The 18557-nt window shown below is 43.2% G+C and overlaps 2 protein-coding genes across 2 annotated transcripts; both read right to left on the reverse strand.

The window, feature by feature from the left end:
- Nucleotides 1–164: 164 nt before the first annotated feature.
- Nucleotides 165–5041, reverse strand: LOC135889038 (ferritin heavy chain A-like). Its single transcript, XM_065416854.1, has 4 exons — nucleotides 4925–5041; nucleotides 3053–3199; nucleotides 2259–2384; nucleotides 165–320 (listed from the first exon to the last, which is right to left on the reverse strand). The coding sequence occupies exons 1-4, from the start codon at nucleotides 5039–5041 to the stop codon at nucleotides 165–167; spliced, it is 546 nt and encodes a 181-aa protein (XP_065272926.1).
- A 7330-nt stretch (nucleotides 5042–12371) lies between these two features.
- Nucleotides 12372–15446, reverse strand: LOC135888715 (ferritin heavy chain A-like). The gene is made up of 4 exons (XM_065416481.1): nucleotides 15345–15446; nucleotides 14437–14583; nucleotides 13674–13799; nucleotides 12372–12527 (listed from the first exon to the last, which is right to left on the reverse strand). Exons 1-4 carry the CDS (start codon nucleotides 15444–15446, stop codon nucleotides 12372–12374), a joined length of 531 nt encoding a protein of 176 aa, XP_065272553.1.
- Nucleotides 15447–18557: the final 3111 nt, after the last annotated feature.

Raw genomic sequence — 18557 nt, forward strand, 5'->3', positions numbered from 1 at the left:
CAGAACTAGACATGTAAGCCAGTTCACTACAGCACAAAGTAAGGCCAAAAAATATCAAGTTACAACTGAAAGCCATGTTTTATTCACAATATTTAGCGTTCAGTCAATTCATCTTCTCTGTGCACAGAGGTGTCACCAAGCTAGGCAGTATCTCAGAGTGAAGTTCAGCAGCTCTCCCGCAGGGTGTGCATATCAAACAGGTACTCTCCCATGCCGTTCTGGGGCACTTCTAGGCGCTTCAGGTTGGTGAGATAGTCTCCCAGCTGCTTGATAGCCCTCACCTGCTCCTCCAGGTAGTCAGACTTCAGAAAGTCACATAGCTAGAGAAAGAGGCAGTAGTTTATGAAGAACAGGTATCACCTGTTCTACTGTACTATCACCTGATAGGTAAGTGATAGGTGTAGAGATGACTAAAAATTGGAATTTCAGTCCTATAAAGTTTTGCTATTTCCACATTTCATCCCAACTCAAGTAGTAGGCAAGGTTCCAAGGGAATAAAAATAGATGAGGAGGAGGAGGAAGAAAAAAAAAAAAAGAAATCAGGAGAAATCTGAAAGAAACAATATTAATGGCATAACAGTAAACTATCATAACTAAAAAAAAAATCAAATGCACAAATACAAAATGGGGAGTAACTGGCTAGGCAGTAGTACTGTGCTGCTGAAAAGGAATTAGGAGTTATAGTACATGGCAACCTGAATATGAGTCAACAATGTGTTACAGTTGTGGAAAAAGCTAATATTCTGGGGCATATTAACAGAAGTGTTGTGTGAGAGACACAAAAGAGATAGTTGCCCTCTTTACTCAGCCCTGATTAGGCCCAAGCTGGAGTATTGTGTCCAGTTCTGAGTGCCGCACTTTAAGAAAGAAAGATATGGCTACATCGGAGAGAGTCCGGGGGAGAGCAACAAATATGATAAGAGATTTAGAATACCTGACCTATGAAGCAAGTTTTAAAAACTGAGCATATGTAATCTTTAGAAAAAGAGAGTGAGCAGGGATCCATAAGTCTTCAAATATGTTAAGGGCAGTTATAAAGAGGATGGTGATCAATTGTCGTTCATACCTATTGAAGGTAGGACAAGTAGAAACAGGCTTAATATGCAGCAAGGGAGATTTAGGTTAGGTATTAGGAAGAGCTTTCTAACTGTAAGGATAGTTAAGCCTGGGAAAAGGCTTCCAATGAGGCTGTACAATCCCCACCATTAGAGATTTTAAGAACAAGTTGCACAAACATTTGTCAGAGATGGTCTAGGTTTACTTGGGCCTGCCTCTGCAGAGAGAGCTGGACAAAATGACCTATTGAGGTCCCTTCCAGCCCTACATTTCTATGATTCTAGCTCTGGATGGAAACCTCAAAAAATTGGAGTTTCCTAATCAGGACAAAATTCCACACCCATACCCCCAATTTAGAAACACACATCAACACATTTTGGCTAAGTTTGACATGGAACCGGTCTGCCTGAGCTGCTGTGGTGTCTCATGGGAGTTGGCGTTCTGGTGCCACATGCCCCCATTCTCCTCCATAAGCCTGAGAACTCAATCAGACAACATTCCATGAATGACACCACTGTGATTCAGCCAGAGAGGAAATGGGTGTACCATGTGAGTTGTAGCATGGACAGAGCACCCTGCCAACAGAAGAGAAGGGGAACATGAGTCACCTGCAACCCCATGAAGCACCATGGCAGCTCAGGATGAGAGATTGTGTTACAATGACCAAAAAAAATTGTTCAGATTCCTTTCCCGCCCCCACCCCCAACAGAAATCTGAAAGATATTGGTAGAAAGATGTTTCTCCAATGGAAACTTTTCAATTTTGTAGAAACCACATTTTCCATCAAAAATCATTGACAGCAGATTCCGGTCTTGCTCTAATTGTGGACCAGATCCTCATTTAGTAGAAGACACTTTTGACATCACTTGTCAAACCAGCATAGTTCCATTGAGGACCTGGGCCTGTTTTTCAGTGCAGGGTTGAGTGCCAAGCAGCCTGTTCATGGCCAACTACATAGGGAGAGGTATTGTGTCATGGAGCGCTTTCAGTTAAAATGCCCTCCATTTTGTGAGATTGCCATTACATGGTGGGACTGCTAGTCAGGGAATCTCAAACAGATAAATGTCTTCTAGTTTGAAAGATTCTAAATAGTCCAACAGCCACTGTGGTCATATTAGAAATCTCCCACTCCCCACCCAGAAAAGGTAGCTTATGTTCCCATATACATCTCAGCTTCAGTCTCAACTCCCACACATACTCACATGGGGGTCATTCTGCTCTGTAGCCAGCTTGTGCAGGTCCAGCAGGGCCTGGTTCAGAGTCTTCTCCAGCTGCAGGGCGCATTGCAGGGCCTCCTGGCTGTTCCCCCACTCATCCCGCTCGGGCTTCTGTACAAGCCCAAACAGAAAGTTATGTGCCCTTTAACAAATGGCCTTCTAGCTTCACTTACTGAAGTCCATGCCGTCTGTAGCATGCAATACCTCTGTTTGGCCAAGCCGCACTGCTTCACTTGCTATCACCCGTGTGCCTCACTGGCACAGGGAGTTCATTCCCCCTCACTGAAGCTTTCACTGGGCTTTTGTTTAACTTGTTCTTAGTTATTCCTATTTAAAGTAATATGCCTCAATGCTGTATCAGACTGTGGTAACACCAGTTAGAGCTAAAATTTACTCAGGCTGGTGGGCTGCAAGCTTCTTGCACTGGTAGACCTGTATGAATATCAACTTGGCAGAACATTTACCTTGGTATTCTAGACCAAATACTTTCCTCAAACCACCACCTCTTTACCACAAAGATTAGCGGATGCCAGTCACCCCTCGCCTTCAAGCGAGGACACTAATACATCTACTTCTGAAGCCCATACCTCTTATCAGAGAGCTAGACAAACAGGTCAGCTAGCCAACTATTTAGAGAGCTGTTACTTGAGCTCATCTGTCATATTCCTGTAGGAGTTCATCAACTACAGCCAAAAAGTATACCTAAAACAAATATTTAGACTCCTGTTTGAATGCTTAGTGCCAGAGATCTTTCTCTTGCACCCTGATTGGTTTCTCACCTTTATGTCCTGCAAGATAATACGTCCTCCTCGTCTGTTCTGGTATTTCAGGAACTTCTCTGCGTGTTCCCTTTCCTTGCGGGACTGCTCCCTCTGGAACTGGGCCATGTGCCTCAGGGCCACGTCATCACGGTCAAAGTAATAGGACTGGGGAGAGGGACAGGAGATCAATGGAGGCAATTAGACCTAAAGAGGGACTATATATTCATATCATCTGTCATTAGACAAGTGTACAGCTACCTGTTTATGTGTAATAAGGTGTGTATGCAATAGACATTGTCTGAACACCAGTGCAGGAATTGTCCAACTCTATAAAACCTGTGACCCATCTACTAGCTAGCATCAGTTACTTCAAAGGAAGGTCCAGGACCCACACATTAGGCACAGGTGATGCACTCTGCCTCCTCATGGATGTCTCATCCTAAAACTAAGAGGAGATTGGCTTAAATATGAGGTTTTTATCCATTCCAATACTTCTGTATTACCTGTTCTAACTCTAGATATTCTTGTTATCCATATAACTATCCAATCCCTCTTCGAATATTAAAAAAATTCTTGGCCTTGACAACATCTGTGGTAATGCATCCCACAGTCTAATTACACATTGAGTGAACAAATACAGCCTTTTATCAGTTTTGAATTTGCTACCATTTGCTTTTGTTGAATTATGTCCCCCATCTCCATACAAGGACACACTGAGCTGCTCATTGAGTTATCGACAATGAACACAGCCACACAATTTTAAAAGCAACCGAAACATTAAAGTGCAATAGAAGCATATATTCTTAGGTGATTAATACAATGGGAATTACAGTTACAGCCCCTTCCCCGCTACTGACTCTGCTCTGGAGCCCCCTCAGATTTAGAGCTCTCTTTTCCCTACTTCCTCCTCCACGCTCAGTCCAACCACCTGCTTGGAAGCGCTGAATGGCTACAGTGTAACATGGGAGATGTAGTTCTCTATTCCAGGCTCCCAGGGTGGACTACAACTCCCATGAGGCACCATGGCAGCTCAGGCAGATGCAGGTCACTGTCAAACCAACCTGAAACAAAACATTTTGGGTGTTCAGGCAAAGTGTTGCAGTGTTTCCTAATTGAAGCTTTTTGTTTTACAAAAATTTCACAATTTTATCCTGATTCAAGACAAAAAACAAACATTGAAATATCAGTTTCTCCTCAGAAGAATAAAATTCTCATTTTCAAACAGGTGTGCTGCCTGGAAACTGCATACTGCTAGAGAGTAACAATATACAGTTCAAATCTAATCTATAAGCTCCCCATGCCAGAATGGGGTGCTCAGTTTTGGGCTACATTTTTTCAGAAGTTATAGGAAAACTGACCTGAGAGGAGTGTAAAGCAATAAGTATATTGGGGGACTACATTAATTAAATTAGAAAGTTTAGAAGGGCTGAATATCTATAGTTTGCTTTAGAGATGACCAAGATGGACTTGCCATGTCCATCTGCCCTATAGATATTTGACAAGTATAGACACCAAGTATGACAAGACATTTAGGCTGGAGTCTTGGAGGATAGCTAGAAATTATGCACCAAAATAGACAATATCACAAAAGACTTTTGACAAGATTTATTAGCCTGTGGAAAGCATGATTTAGGGCTTTGAAAGCTGTACAAACTAGCCACCAAATTTAAAAAAAAGAGAAAAAGTATTATGAGAAACAATCCAGATTTAGCAGAGAGATCTAACAGGTCTTTTTCCACCTCAGTACTTATATATATATTTAAAAAAAAAAACAAAAAAAAACCACTTCTAAGTTTGGCCCCAAACAGCTGCAGTTCAAAATATTACTCAGGAAAAGAGCTTTTAGAAGTGCTTCTGTTTTAAACCATTAAGCATACAGCCAGCACTCACCATAGAGAGATATACATAGCTAGCATACAGTTCCAAGTTCACCATCCGATTGATAGCAGCCATGCATTCACGATGAAAGTTTTGACACAACTGAGACTCCATTACACTACTACTCATAGCTGGATCTAAATTTCAGTATAAACTAACAATTTAAACACCACTGAACCCAGAGTCTGGGTTATGTTCCACATCTGGCATTAATACTCTTCAGAGTAGGATGGATGTGCTTGTCATGGGCTCTCCAACCAATTGAAATTTCTCCCCTCTTCCAGGAACCAGTCAGCATTCTGGGGATGGTTTGTAACAGAATTGCCCCAGCTGAGTGGATGATTCAGTAATACAGAGCACCTGTTGTCCTGTAACTTTAGGGGTTTATTGATACTTACTTAGAACAGCATAGTCACTACAGGAAAATCTCTGGTTTTCTTGCACTGAGTGCAAAGAAAGTGGGTTAGTAATTACACCCAATTGCCCAAGGAAGACGAGCTAGAATGGGAAGTTTGAGGGAATTATGCCTGTAATGGCATGTCTTATTGTTTCCAATACTATCTTTTGAATGGTGTCAAGGTTACTTACCTACTAGTAAAGCTGTGTAATAATCTGCCTGTTATATGGAAAGCTCTGAAGTCCTGCTTCCCCTGAACCACTCAGTTCAGGGGTCTAGATCTGGAATTTTGGATTGACCCATTCTAGAATGGAGCCAGCTGCAATGTCCAGACCCAGATCTGAACATCCTCAGAGTTCAGTTATTTTTGGATGTAGGGTTTTGGTTCAGACCCACCTCTAGTTTCTGTACATTCAGATCACCTGATGTCTGTCACAGAACAATGATAGTGGGGATATCAGAGAGTAGTGAGGTGAAATCTGAGGCAGGGACAAAGGAAAGCAGCAGAAACAATCAGGAACTGCTGAAACAGTGGTAAGAATCTGATGTACCTGACAGGAGCATCTTCAGAACACAGAGGAGTAAGAACAGTCAAGACATGGAAGGATAGGGGGAAAAAATCAAACTGAAGCAAGAATAAGGCACAATGTGACATGCTAATGCATTTGTAAATATCAGGAGCTTAAGTAGAAGTGTAGTAACCACTGTGGCCATCTTGGTTCACATACTGAGGATTGAACTGGAGAACCTCCAGAACTTAAAAATTGAGCTACTACAGTTTGAGTTTAAAAGCTAAAGCTTTCTCAGTGAGGCTGTAACAGACTCATATCCTCTATGAAAGGGACACTGAGGCAGACCTATAACACACACTGACCCATGGGTTACATAGCTGTGTTTGTAGTTCTTGATATTACAGATGAGTTCTTCATAGGGTACGCTCTCTTTTTGGATTTTCTGATGGTAGCTGCAGAAACAGAAACATCCATGACCAATTTTCTAAGAACACCAGAAAATGGAGCTAATGGATCTATTGGAGAAAGGGCACTCCAATATATTTTTGCAAAAAAGGCACCAACTCAAGGAACACACATTTCATTTATAAAAACATGTGAATTATGCATATGATGGAGAAATTGTTCACCAGGGCACATGGTGCCATTGGATTCATTCTGCACTTGTAACTTCCTCAGCTCCCCACTATTTGATTTCCTTTCTCAGGAAATATCCCTTCACCCAATAAGTCCGGGCCTAGTTTTCAGGAACAAACTCTACAGAACTCAGTTAAACAATACAATTCAGACTTATATTTAATAGGTTATAGACTATGTAAAGTAAACAGGTGGGTGAAAAAACTCAGCTGCCTACACAACCCTCATTTCTCCCCCAACTCTTACATGTGCTTTGGGGTTGTGTGATTACATAAACCTTGAGTTTATGCCATCAGAGCCTCATAACTTCCACTTCCCTGGAGTTAATCATGGACTTCCCAGAGTTCCATCATGTGAGGAATTCTCCCATATGCAGTTAATAGTACTGGTCTTTCTATTAAGAGACCGGAATGTACAAGTTACTGTAATACTATGTTTGTTGATGTATGGCTTTGATACAAGCTGTTAGCAGAGGAGTTTTTTAGTCAGTGTAGTTCTCCTCAACAGCCTAAAGTGTCTTTAAATAGCTATTGAAGTTGAGCTGAGTTTGTTTTGTATCCTGAAAGATCTAACACAACAACCTCAATGTCCTTACTAAAGAGAGCACACCTGTATTCACTTACATGCTTACACCATTAAGAGCTACTAATCAGAGAGTACTAGCCCTAGCAAAACTTGTTATCCTCAACCAAACATCTTTACAAGAATTTTCTTTTTGTCACATGTCTACAATACATTGTACTCTCTATTTTAGAATACTGGAACCAATAAGGCCTTACCACTGACAAGTAGATATAGCTAGCATATAGCTCTAGGTTCACTATGTGATTAACAGCAGCCTCACTCTCAGAGTGAAAGTTCTGACACACCTGGGAGTCCATATCTCTGTCTAAAAAAATATAGGTATAAAATACTAACTTAGAGCCCGTTCTAACACTAATAAATGAAGAACACATCATCAGAATAAATGTAGATGCCTCTACCCTAGCACAGCTGGTACTACTACCATCCCCAACAAGGTGGGAGTGTGACGGGCAGCTACTGCTGCCCAATGGAAATATCCTTCTTCATCAATGCCACTCAGCATTGTGGGTGGGGCTATGACAGTATTTCCATCCAGGAAAAAAGGACTCCCCTGTATAGTTAACTTGTTACAATGATACTGCTGAGGAGAGAAGGACTGTATCAAGCAGAATGCTCTCTGGTTTCTTGTGTTTTTAATGCATTATGCATGTAATGATTACAAGTCACCTAATAAATGTGTCTGCCCACAGTGGTCTGCAATGAGGTAACTAAAATGTAGATCTTGGGAGCGTGTTTCTTGGAGCATGCATGGTGTTTTTTGTGGTATTTCCTAGGCATCCGTAGAGTTCCTCTGAATGGTTGTTAGTTCTGTGAAACTTTGCTTCCCTGTTACAGTGGAAGCTCTGGAGGCTCTTCTCTGTTAATTTAGCTTTCCCTACAGTAATGCCTCTTACACACTCATGCTCTGGGGTCATGGATGGTCCATAACCTGATGACAAGAGGGACAGTCTGCTGCTAGGATGTTAGCATACCAGAAAACTAGAGCGGAGATAAGTACTGGCATGACTCCTTAAATTCTCTAGTAACTAGGATGATGGTGGAGGAGACAGTTAGCAAGTGGCTTTAATCTTATCCTACTACTTGCAGGAGAGGCACATCTGATATGGCTGTGATGTTAGATATTACATTGGGAGTGGCCCATAGGAGTATTTAAGGTAAGTATGGGATAGGGGGAAGGTGCCAGATTGATAGCCATGACAGAAACCTTTATATACAGTTTTAATAGATACCACCCATCTGGGATATCAGGAGTTTGCTGGCACTAGCACCCAAAGACAGTGGGGAGGAAGGGGCCTTATCTTTCCAAATCTGAATGTTCAGATCCCCATAAGTGAGCACAAGCAACAACATGCATTTGTTCCAATCTGTGTCAATCACTTGAGCAAAAGCCTTTCAAGAATGTTTTCCTGGTTCCATCCATTTTTAATATGTCTTGGTTTCTGTTGGTTTACTGATTCTGTACAGTATGAGGATAGTAGATTAGCCAGGAGCCAGTGGGAATTATTTACATATATTGGCTGTATTTTTTAACCATTTCTGAAATAAGCATCTGCTTTCATGAAGTGAGTAATCTGAAGAACTAAAAAGACAGAAAGCTACAATATATATAATTTAGCATAGCAGAGAAAAATACGGTTTGATATTAGCATATACACTAGGCAAGGTCTGGCACTTGATCACCTTGTTCTCTGTAAGGTCCCAGAGCAGCAAACACGTATTGAACTTTACTAATCTGAGCAGTCCCAGTGAAAGCAATATAAGTTCTCCTGGTAGTAAAGTTAAGCACATACGTATGTCTTTGCAGATTGGAGCCTTCATCATAACTCATTAGAAAAAAAAAATCTGTGCTTTGGAGCTGAAAGTCTCCATCTTTAGTCTTAGCCCAAAAAGTAAGTTTCCAATCTCATGGAGGGAAGAAGAGTGGGGAGTTCAAGGAAAATGCTCATTTTCTTTGTATTATGGGAAATGGAATGAAAATTTAAAAATATACATGTAATATTAAAAAAGACCCAACTTTCAGACTTGGGTGCCTCAATTTTGCAACAAGCTCCATGCAGGAAGATCCCTGCCTCTACGCAGAACCTCATGGACGTCCATGGTGTTCTACATGGGTAAAAGGATTCACCAATGCAGGACTCGTTGCAGGAGTGGGAACTTAAATACATAAGTTGCCTGATATTCCAGGGTGCTGACCATCTACAACTTTCTTTGGCATCAAGTCAACTTGAGTCATGTACGATTGAAAAGTACACCCCTATGTTTTATAGATAATCATGGACCCAAGAAGAATTTTGCATTGAGCACACACATCCTCTTGAAACAGTTTAAACAACCTTCTGTCTCCGTATCCAGCACTGTGCTGGCTGTGGGTATACATTTAATCCAGGAAGACAACACGCACAACTATGATTTGATTGAAGTTCTACTTTGAAGATTTCTTTTGAAGATACAGAATATTAACTGAACAAAGTAAATGAAACCAGAACAGCCAAAGTGTGATCTAAAGGTTAATAGCAATAAATCATGTATTATCAAGAGATCAAACACTTTTATAGAATGCGGTCTTCCCTTTCTTAAAGTCAGTAAGGGATAGGATAGAAATAATTTAATATATAGGTGAAGTGAGTATGAAAAGCTAGCATGATTCAGTAAAGTTTTACAGTCCAGTTAATAAGGTTATTCCTTAAATTAACCCAACTGTGATTTTAGGTGGAATGGGGAATTTATGCATTATCTTCCAGCTTCTCCAATCCATGTCTCTTCACTCCACCCCATACTCTCAGCACATGGGGCTACAAAAATGGATTAACTTCTACCAATAAGAACTCTATTTCTGCTTATTGCAATAATTGCACTACTGCACACCGAATGGGGAAACAAGAAAGTAGCAGCGATGAACCAGGTTTGAGAGAATGAAACAATTAGACTAGGGATACTCCATGCCTGCCAAAAGCATGGTCCCAAGGACAATCAGTGCAGCTATTAGCTTCCCCAGGGTTATACTGAGCAAGAAGGTGCCTCTTACAGCTATGCCCTGTAGAATGTTCTCACTGCACAAAAAAATTTTTTAAAAAGCCACTCTTACTTTATTTCATGAAAGCAAATGACCCGCACCCTCTAACCTACAGAAACCAGAGGCAGGGCCAGCGCGGGGGGGGGGAGGGCGGCCGGAGCCCCAGCCGGGGCTCCGCTCTCCCTGGCGGCCGGGGGGAGAGGGCGGCTGGAGCCCTGGGAGGAGGGCGGAGTGCCCGGCCGGGGCTCCGCTCTCCCCGGCGGACAGAGCGCCGGGGCTCGCCGCCCTCTCCCCGGCGCTCTGGCCGCCGGGGAGAGCGGAGCCCCGGCCGGGCACTCCGCCCTCCTCCCAGGGCTCCAGCCGCCCTCTCCCCCCGGCCGCCAGGGAGAGCGGAGCCCCGGCCGCCCTCCGCCCCCCCCCCCCCCCCCCCGGGCTCCGCTCTCGCCGGCGGCCGGAGCGCTGCGCCGCCGCCCCCCTCCAGGTGCCGCCCCAAGCACAAGCTTGGTGGGCTGATGCCTGGAGCCGGCCCTGACCAGAGGGAATTGTTCCTGCAGAAAGGCTCCTGCTCTCATCCTCACAGCAGAAGAGAGGCCTCACATGTGTTACTGTTAATTAACAAGCTTTTATTCCAAAGTATGGTTGTTCATTTAGAAGAGGGTGGAAATAGGTCTCATCCTACCCAGGAGCGCATGTAAGGATGGTGGCCTAGTGTGGAAGGAAAGTGAGGGGGTAGAGCCCTGGAGCAGGAGAGAGACTGCCCCAGGGCAAGAATTGTAGTTCCTACTACCACAAGCCTGTGCTGCAGTTAGATGAGAGTCTCCCCCTTCTCTTTGAGTCAGGCTCTCTCAGTGAAAATGAGCCCCATCCTGCTGTGGATTCCAGAACAATTCTCTCCTGCCAAGGCTCAGCACCTCCCTTTGCTGCTAGGCCGGTCAGGTTTAGAACTCCTTTGGAGGCAATGGGTCTCAACCCACCACTCCACTGAGTCAGATTCCAAGAGAAGGAACCATTGTGATCATCGTCTTCTACAGAGCGTCAGAGTAAAGCCCAAGAATTTACCCAAATGCCTGCTGCATCTCTTTTTTCAGAGAAAGATCCAATATCTTTTAGAAGTTGTCAGTGATGGAGAACACACCACAACCCTTGTTAAGTTGTTCAAGGGTTAGTTATGGTCACCATTATAAGTGTACACCTTATTTCCTGTTTGAAGTGGTCTAGCTTCAACTTTCAGCCATTGCTGTGCCTTCTAGAGGTATTGTTCCAGCACCCACCCCTTCCTGCATTTGTCTTTTAGGGTAGGAGTAGAGCGGAGTAACAGCCACAGCTAGAAGCGGCTTCACTTTGGTGCAGGTGCCCAGTAGGTGAGGTGGTCCTACACTAGAACACACCCTTTTAATGCATAGTTGAGCAGGGAACATAGGTTTCCACCAGCCTATCCTGGTCAGATAACCAGAGGCTGTTGGAGTGTTCCATCTAAAAATCAGAAGGGGGCATGTGTCCCTTCTTGGCATATAACTCGCTGTGCTATTCCAATCCAACCCTGATACAGGGCCTCTCAAACACGACCTGCCAAACTCTGGTTTTATATGGCAGACACCAGCTAAAGTAAGTGCTACAAGAGTCTGCAAGGAATCTTGTCTTCCCTCCCTCATCCCCATTTGACTTGGGTTTGTTTTTTCCTGACACTCCCTTTAAGAGATCATAAGGGACAAACCCTGTATGTTTAAGGTCTCTTGATTCCCGGAAGCAGTTGGATTAGTACTAGTTCTCTGGGGGGAAGACTCTTCCCCTTCATTTGGGAGAGCTGTGCTGAATGTTGCCATTTGTAATCTGAGCTCCCAGAATTCACCAAACTGATGTAGGAGCACTAAGTGCACTATTTCTCCATCCCATTTTCTGCTGCCACCACTATCCATAGCCAGTCCCACTCTTGTCATTTACATTCCTATTGCTGGCTGATCCAATGAATACTATATTTGTAGGGATTCCTCCTGAACTGTGTACAAGGAGATCTGCTGAAAGAGTTAGATTTTAGCCAGAATAGATATGTGTGTGGAGGAAGACTAGCATGAATAAACTCCTCATAGAGCCACATCTGTTGCTGTATAGAAGGTTAGTTGAATTTCACTGTCCCTCGTTATCCTCATGACATTATGCCCTCCCATGCTTTGTTCCAATACAGTTTAGAGGCATTATATATTTTATATAACACACACACACCAGTGAATGCCACGTTACAGCCAAAACAGCTTTCATTCTTCTTTATTTTGAGCTCAGGCAAGACATTCCTTCTAAACACAAGAACCTGTACTGCATTCAGCTGCTCTCCCCCAGGGTGTGCTTGTCAAACAGGTACTCTCCCATGCCATTCTGGGGTACTCCCAGGCACTTCAGGTTGGTGACATGGTCTCCCAGCTGCTTGATGGTCTTCACCTGCTCCTCAAGGTACTCAGACTCCAGGAAGTCATAGAGCTAGGGGGAAAGACAGAAGTAAAGTGAAGGTGGATTGTTCCAATCCTATAAAAATGGAGATAGCACATTTGTCTCAACAAGTCAATATTGCAAGACTCCATGGTCCACCGGGGGCCTGGAAAGGAAGGCAGCATGGAGCCCCCATTGGTGACCCTGCTCAAAGCTGAAGTTTGCAAAGCATGGACAAAAGAAATCAGTTCCCACCACATTTCAGGGGACAATGTAAAGTTGCTCACTCAACAGCACCTGATCTGCAATGGGCAAGCACCAAAAATGAGGGACCCACACCAGAGTTTTAACAAGCCTCATTCTACCATCAGTTAGCATGGAGGAGTATTGTAAGCAAGACATGAGAAATAATTCTTCCATTCTACTCTGTACTGATTAGGCCTCAACTGGAGTATTGTGTCCAGCTCTGGCTGCCACATTCCAGGAAAGATGTGGACAAATTGGAGAAAGTCCAGAGAAGAGCAACAAAAATGATTAAAGGTCTAGAAAACATGACCATTTTTCAGTCTGGAGAGAAGACCGAGAGGGGACAACCATTTTCAATTACATAAAAGGTTGTTACAAGAAGGGAGAAAAATTGTTCTCCTTAACCTCTGAGGATAGGACAAGAAGCAATGGGCTCAAATTGCAGCAAGGGAGGTTTAGGTTGGACATTAGGAAAAACTTCTTAACTGTCAGGGTGATTAAGCACTGGAATAAGTTGCCCTAGGGAGGTTGTGGAATCTCCATTGTCCAACCTGCTCTTAAAAATCCCTGAACACCAGTCAGGGATGGTCTAGAATGAGACTACTTAGTCCTGCCTTGAGTGCAGGGGACTGGACTAGATGACCTCAAGGTCCCTTCCAATTCGATGATCAGTAAAGGAATTCCCATCAGTACTGCAAGTCAGAAAGGCTACTGTGAAGTCACCTCATGCACATGGCATGAAACTGCACAAGACTTTCCCACCCAAACAGGTAAGGTAAGAGGGCAAGAGAAGAGCCAGTGGTTCAAATCTCTCTTCTGATCCAAATACCTGCATTTCCTTGTGCTTTATTTCTATTGTGGCAACACCTAATGACACAACCAGGGAGCAGGTGCCCACTGTACAAAGAGCATGCACCCATGGTCTCAATTTAAGATTAAGCTAGTACTCACATGGGGGTCATTCTTCTCAGTAGCCAGCTTGTGCAGGTCCAGCAGGGCCTGGTTCAGAGTCTTCTCCAGCTGCAGGGCACATTGCAGGGCCTCCAGGCTGTTTCCCCACTCATCCCGCTCTGGTTTCTGTCAAGGCAGACCACCATTAAAAGAAAAAAAAAAAAAGAAAGAAAAAACCCACCACACACAACATCCCCACCTGTCTCATTTATGAGCCACAGATAGCAGGCTCCTTTTACAATACACTGCACCATTTCTGAAGATGAAACAAGCTATTTTATCCTTTTTAATTCTATGAGCTACTCCATTTAGTTAGCATGTCATGGGGGGGGGGGGGGGGGGGAGAAGAGAAGGTAAGCCAAACTCAGGGACAAGACTACTGTAGAATGCTCTATCAATGCTGCTTACTCCTGATCTACCACCTCCCCAATTGTACTACCTAGTACTCTGACACTCCCTACCTCTGCCTTCATCACCATAGTTCACAGTGCAAGAAGTTTTACTCCAGGGGATTGGGAGCCTCAAGAGGGCTTAGAATTCAACTCCCCTCAGATGTTAAAACAAAAAACAAAAAACAAAAAAACCACACACCACACACACCACACAAACACACCACATGGTTGCACAAATAAAGGTTAGCAGTCCTGTAGAAGAGCAAATTGACTACAAACCCATTTGCCACTAGTAACATGCAGAATAAAACTCTAGAGCCAGGGTCATTTCATCAGCTGCTCTCTGGGTACTCACGGAAATATTTATTCACCTGGATATCCTGCAAGATAACTTGTCCCCCTCGCTTGTTCTGGTAGGTCAGGAACTTCTCTGCATGCTCCCTCTCCTCATGGGACTGCTCCTTGAGGAACTTTGCTACATGTCTGAGGGCTACATCATCACGATCAAAGTAGTAGGACTAGAGAAAGTAATGCAGAGGATATTTTCCTTCCAGTGTCTCAACTCTTTGTGAGTAGTTATAGGAGGAGGAATCTTGTCTGAATCTCTATATCACCACCCACTGCCCCAGAAACAGTTACAAGATTCCAAATCAGTCTGTAATAGCAATTAACCTCCCTCACACCTCCTACAACCTATAGAAAGGTGTTAGGCCTTTGAATCTTAACAGTTACACCCATCTTTTATGTAGATTAACAGCTGCACATGACACACTGTTGTGATACAGCACTTTGCCCTATGAGCTAAAAATTGTGCTACATGTTCTGCTGACATCAAAAACTTATGTTCATTATTAAGGTGGTTTATAGCATCAATTGAGTTGTCCCATTCCCTCATCCTCTTTCATTTATCCACTACTTGCACCAAGGTTTCTTTACTGTTGGTTTCAGCATTCTGGAGTTATCCAAAAGTTGATAGAAGAAGAAATAGCTGCCCAGAATTTTTAAAAAAAGGGACAATAATAGTCCTCACCCCTCATGAAAAAGGAAGGTTGCTCACAATAAGATAAATACCTTGATATGTTTTGCTGCTAAGGCAATCAGAGGTTAGTAACCTTGACATTTCAATTGCCATTAGGTTTGAGGGAATCACATTGTGAAATATACCCTCATTTCAAAACCACCAGCACATCAGGAAACATGCTTCTCCAATAAGTTATGGCTACAAGATTAGCCCTGTTCAAGACAAAATTTTATATGATTTTAAGACAAAGCTACTCACCATAGACAGGTAGACATAGCTAGCATACAGCTCCATATTCACCATGCGGTTCACAGCAACCTCACAGTCAGCATGGAAGTTCTGACGCACCTGGGACTCCATTTCCTTACCTCTAAGGTTTAGGTATAAAACACCAACAGACACTTACAACTGAAAGAGACTCTACACAACCACTATTGAAGCAAGAGCTCACCCACACAAGGATATAAAAGCCTGTCTTAGAGCACTTGGTATTAGTACAGTTCTGAGAAGGACAAAAGTATGACTGACAAGCTGCTGCCATCCAATGGGAATTGCCTTTCTCACCAAGAAACCAATCAGCATTGTGGGTGGGGCTATTACTTAATTTCTACAGGTGAAAGAGGTTATTAGCCATAAGAAACACCTCAACAGTTGTTATGAAACCCTTGAAAAGCAGAGAGCAATGGACACTCCTAGAACAGCCCAATTGGCCTGTTTCTTTATTGAGAAAAATGTGGCTCACTAAGCATCACTTTTATAGGACTCAACAATGCCAATTTCCCATTTTGCCCTAAATGGGAAGATGGTTACAGAATGGAGAATTTGAGAGACTATTACCTGAGATCCACCCATCTTAACATTGTGTGCAATATTTTCTTAGGTCTATCAGGGCCTATATATAAACTCTTTGAGCTCAGGAAGTACGGGTTGCTATTGCTTGTTATATCAAGAGCTCTGGAGTTCCCACTGTGGCATCATGATCTGTCCACATAGCCCAAAGTCGTGTCATAGTAAATACTGCTGCAAGGACAGAAAGGGGGCATCTGAGCGAAAGGAAAAAAGATTTTCAGGGACCAGGGGAATACAAGAGGGAATCAAGGATACAGACACAAAAAGCATCTCTGGGAAAATGATAACATCATGAAGACAGGATGGGACCAATATGTAGAGAGGGGTGTGGTTTGGGGCATTTGGCTCAAGTAAGCCCAGCCTGTAGGGTTTCTTACAGGTCCATGTTGGCACTAACAGTCCAGTAGCAGAACCTACTGCCCAGATATACATCTTGAGGTAGGACTGACCTAGCTCCAAGCAACCTCATCTCCTTTTTGACTGCTGTAATGGTAGGATCTTTATTAAAAACACACTATAGTCATAATCCAATATGCAGCAGCTTACACTACTGTTAGCACAGTATTTTGGATCCTTACTCTGGAGTGCAGGGATATCTTTTTGGAAGCGGATGGCTATACCCTCCCCTAGCTAGTTATTCATGATGCTTCCTTTCCTGAAATCTTCACCTGCAGAATTCCTCATTCATCCCCAGTTACTTTTAAAAAAAAAAAAAATTAAATTAATGGAGATCTCCTATCTCCTAGAACTGGAAGGGACCTTGAAAGGTCATCGAGTCCAGCCCCCTGCCTTCACTAGCAGGACCAAGTACTGATTTTGCCCCAGATCCTGAAGGGGCCCCCTCAAGGATTGAACTCACAATCCTGGGTTTAGCAGGCCAATGCTCAAACTACTGAGCGCTCTTGTATGTAACGTTTGGCATTTTGAGCCATATTCCAAGCTCAGCTACACCATTTATTTGATTTAAGTTACACTACAGATACAGTAACTGAGCTCAGATTTTTGAGCTACTGTCTGAATCCCCCAGCATCTTTTTAAAAAAACTTCACCTCAAACAGACATTTGCCTGCTGGATATTAAACAAAAATCCAGAGATACCTTTTTGGAACTCAGAGTTGCCCCAGTGCTACCTAAGTAGCCAAAATGTGTCCTGCCTTCCATTAATTCTTGTGCCAAAAGTGGCTGCATCCGACAAGTGATGTATGCATGTACGTTTTGGAAACACTCGAATGGCATGACAGAACTGGCCCTCTATTTGCTTAACTATCCAGAGTTTCACATTTCTTTACCATAACTACAGTAAAGCAATATTATAGTTAACATCCTACAGTCCACAGTCAGCATAATCATGTGTTTTTCTGCATAGCAACAAGGCAACTTTTTGTCCATTTATCACAAAGGCAGCATTAGGATGGCTTTACATCCTACTGCATTTGGCCTTCATGTGAAAGGCGGCACACACATACTTGCTTGGCAAAAATAAGTTTATATTGTGGCAAGCAGCTTTGAATCTTTACCATTGTTTGGTTTGGGGGTTTTTATATCTATATATACACACAAAAATACATGTGTCAGTTAAGAGAACAGAAAACAAACACTTTGCATTAACCACTTGGGTTGAGTTTTTCAGTGCATTACTGCTGACAGGGCAGCAGTCTGCATGCATATCACTATATCCTGTTTCACCATGAGGTGTTGTTGAGCTTCAGCGTGGTGGAAACTCTGCTTGGCTGGAAGGCCGTTTTACAGTTTGCCCAGGCTGTACAGTATTGTTAGCATCTTTGAATGTATTGGTAATAAAGAAGTCCCCTTTCCCAGAGGGTAAATTAAACCCTCCCAGAAGTGGAAAGCTAGAAGATGTGTCCTGTCTTTAATTTGGCTTGAGAAGATGTCTTGAGCACAAGGATGGGTCCCTTGTCAGATTTGGGCAAGTGGAACCTAGCATAGGAGCTAAGCAGAGTGCTGTTGTCTAGCAAGCCAAGAAACAATGGGAGAAGCCTGTGTACTGCAGAACCTGTTCACATGATAGAATCATAGAATATCAGGGTTGGAAGGGACCTCAGGAGGTCATCTAGTCCAACCCCCTGCTCAAAGCAGGACCAATCCCCAGACAGATTTTTGCCCCAGATCCCTAAACAGCCCCCTCAAGGATTGAACTCACACCCCTAGGTTTAGTAGACCAATGCTCAAACCACTGAGCTATACCTCCCACCCTTACACTAAAACTTCTAATTCATGTTTTGGCCAGCACATAGAGCAAGTGCCACAAAAATGAGAGAGGGACAGCAAGATGTTGTATGTTTTAAAAAGAAAGTGCTGTGTTCGAAGCTGTAACGAAAGCTAGCTCAAAAATAGGTTTCACTCACCCATTCTAAATGTGGGCTTCTGTCATTCCCACAGCAGATGCAATGATTGTTACAGGTGACTTGGGAGTTCCTCTAACAGCACATGAAGGGATAACTAAGCCCTAAATCTTTTTTAATAGTGAGGGTAAGCAGCTCAGTGTTGTGGCTGTCCAACACACTTTGATCACTACAAAGAGGTCTGATTTTTGAGCAAGTGTGAGCACCTACTTTTGAAAGTCAGGCCTTTTTTAAGGTCTCACACTTAGCAGCAACCAGA

This window comes from Emys orbicularis, chromosome 14, assembly GCF_028017835.1.
Source record: "Emys orbicularis isolate rEmyOrb1 chromosome 14, rEmyOrb1.hap1, whole genome shotgun sequence".
In the NCBI taxonomy this organism is placed as follows: domain Eukaryota; kingdom Metazoa; phylum Chordata; order Testudines; family Emydidae; genus Emys; species Emys orbicularis.

Excerpts from the sequence above, each read along its gene's own strand:
- LOC135889038 (XM_065416854.1), bottom strand. The coding sequence starts at position 5,041 with ATGAGTAGTAGTGTAATGGAGTCTCAGTTGTGTCAAAACTTTCATCGT. Across the intron at positions 3,200-4,924 it reads GCTATGTATATCTCTCTATG|TCCTATTACTTTGACCGTGA; the intron begins GTGAGTGCTGGC and ends CCCTCTCCCCAG. Across the intron at positions 2,385-3,052 it reads TTATCTTGCAGGACATAAAG|AAGCCCGAGCGGGATGAGTG; the intron begins GTGAGAAACCAA and ends GGGCTTGTACAG.
- LOC135888715 (XM_065416481.1), bottom strand. The coding sequence starts at position 15,446 with ATGGAGTCCCAGGTGCGTCAGAACTTCCATGCTGACTGTGAGGTTGCT. Across the intron at positions 14,584-15,344 it reads GCTATGTCTACCTGTCTATG|TCCTACTACTTTGATCGTGA; the intron begins GTGAGTAGCTTT and ends TACTTTCTCTAG. Across the intron at positions 12,528-13,673 it reads CTGAGAAGAATGACCCCCAT|CTCTATGACTTCCTGGAGTC; the intron begins GTGAGTACTAGC and ends CTTTCCCCCTAG.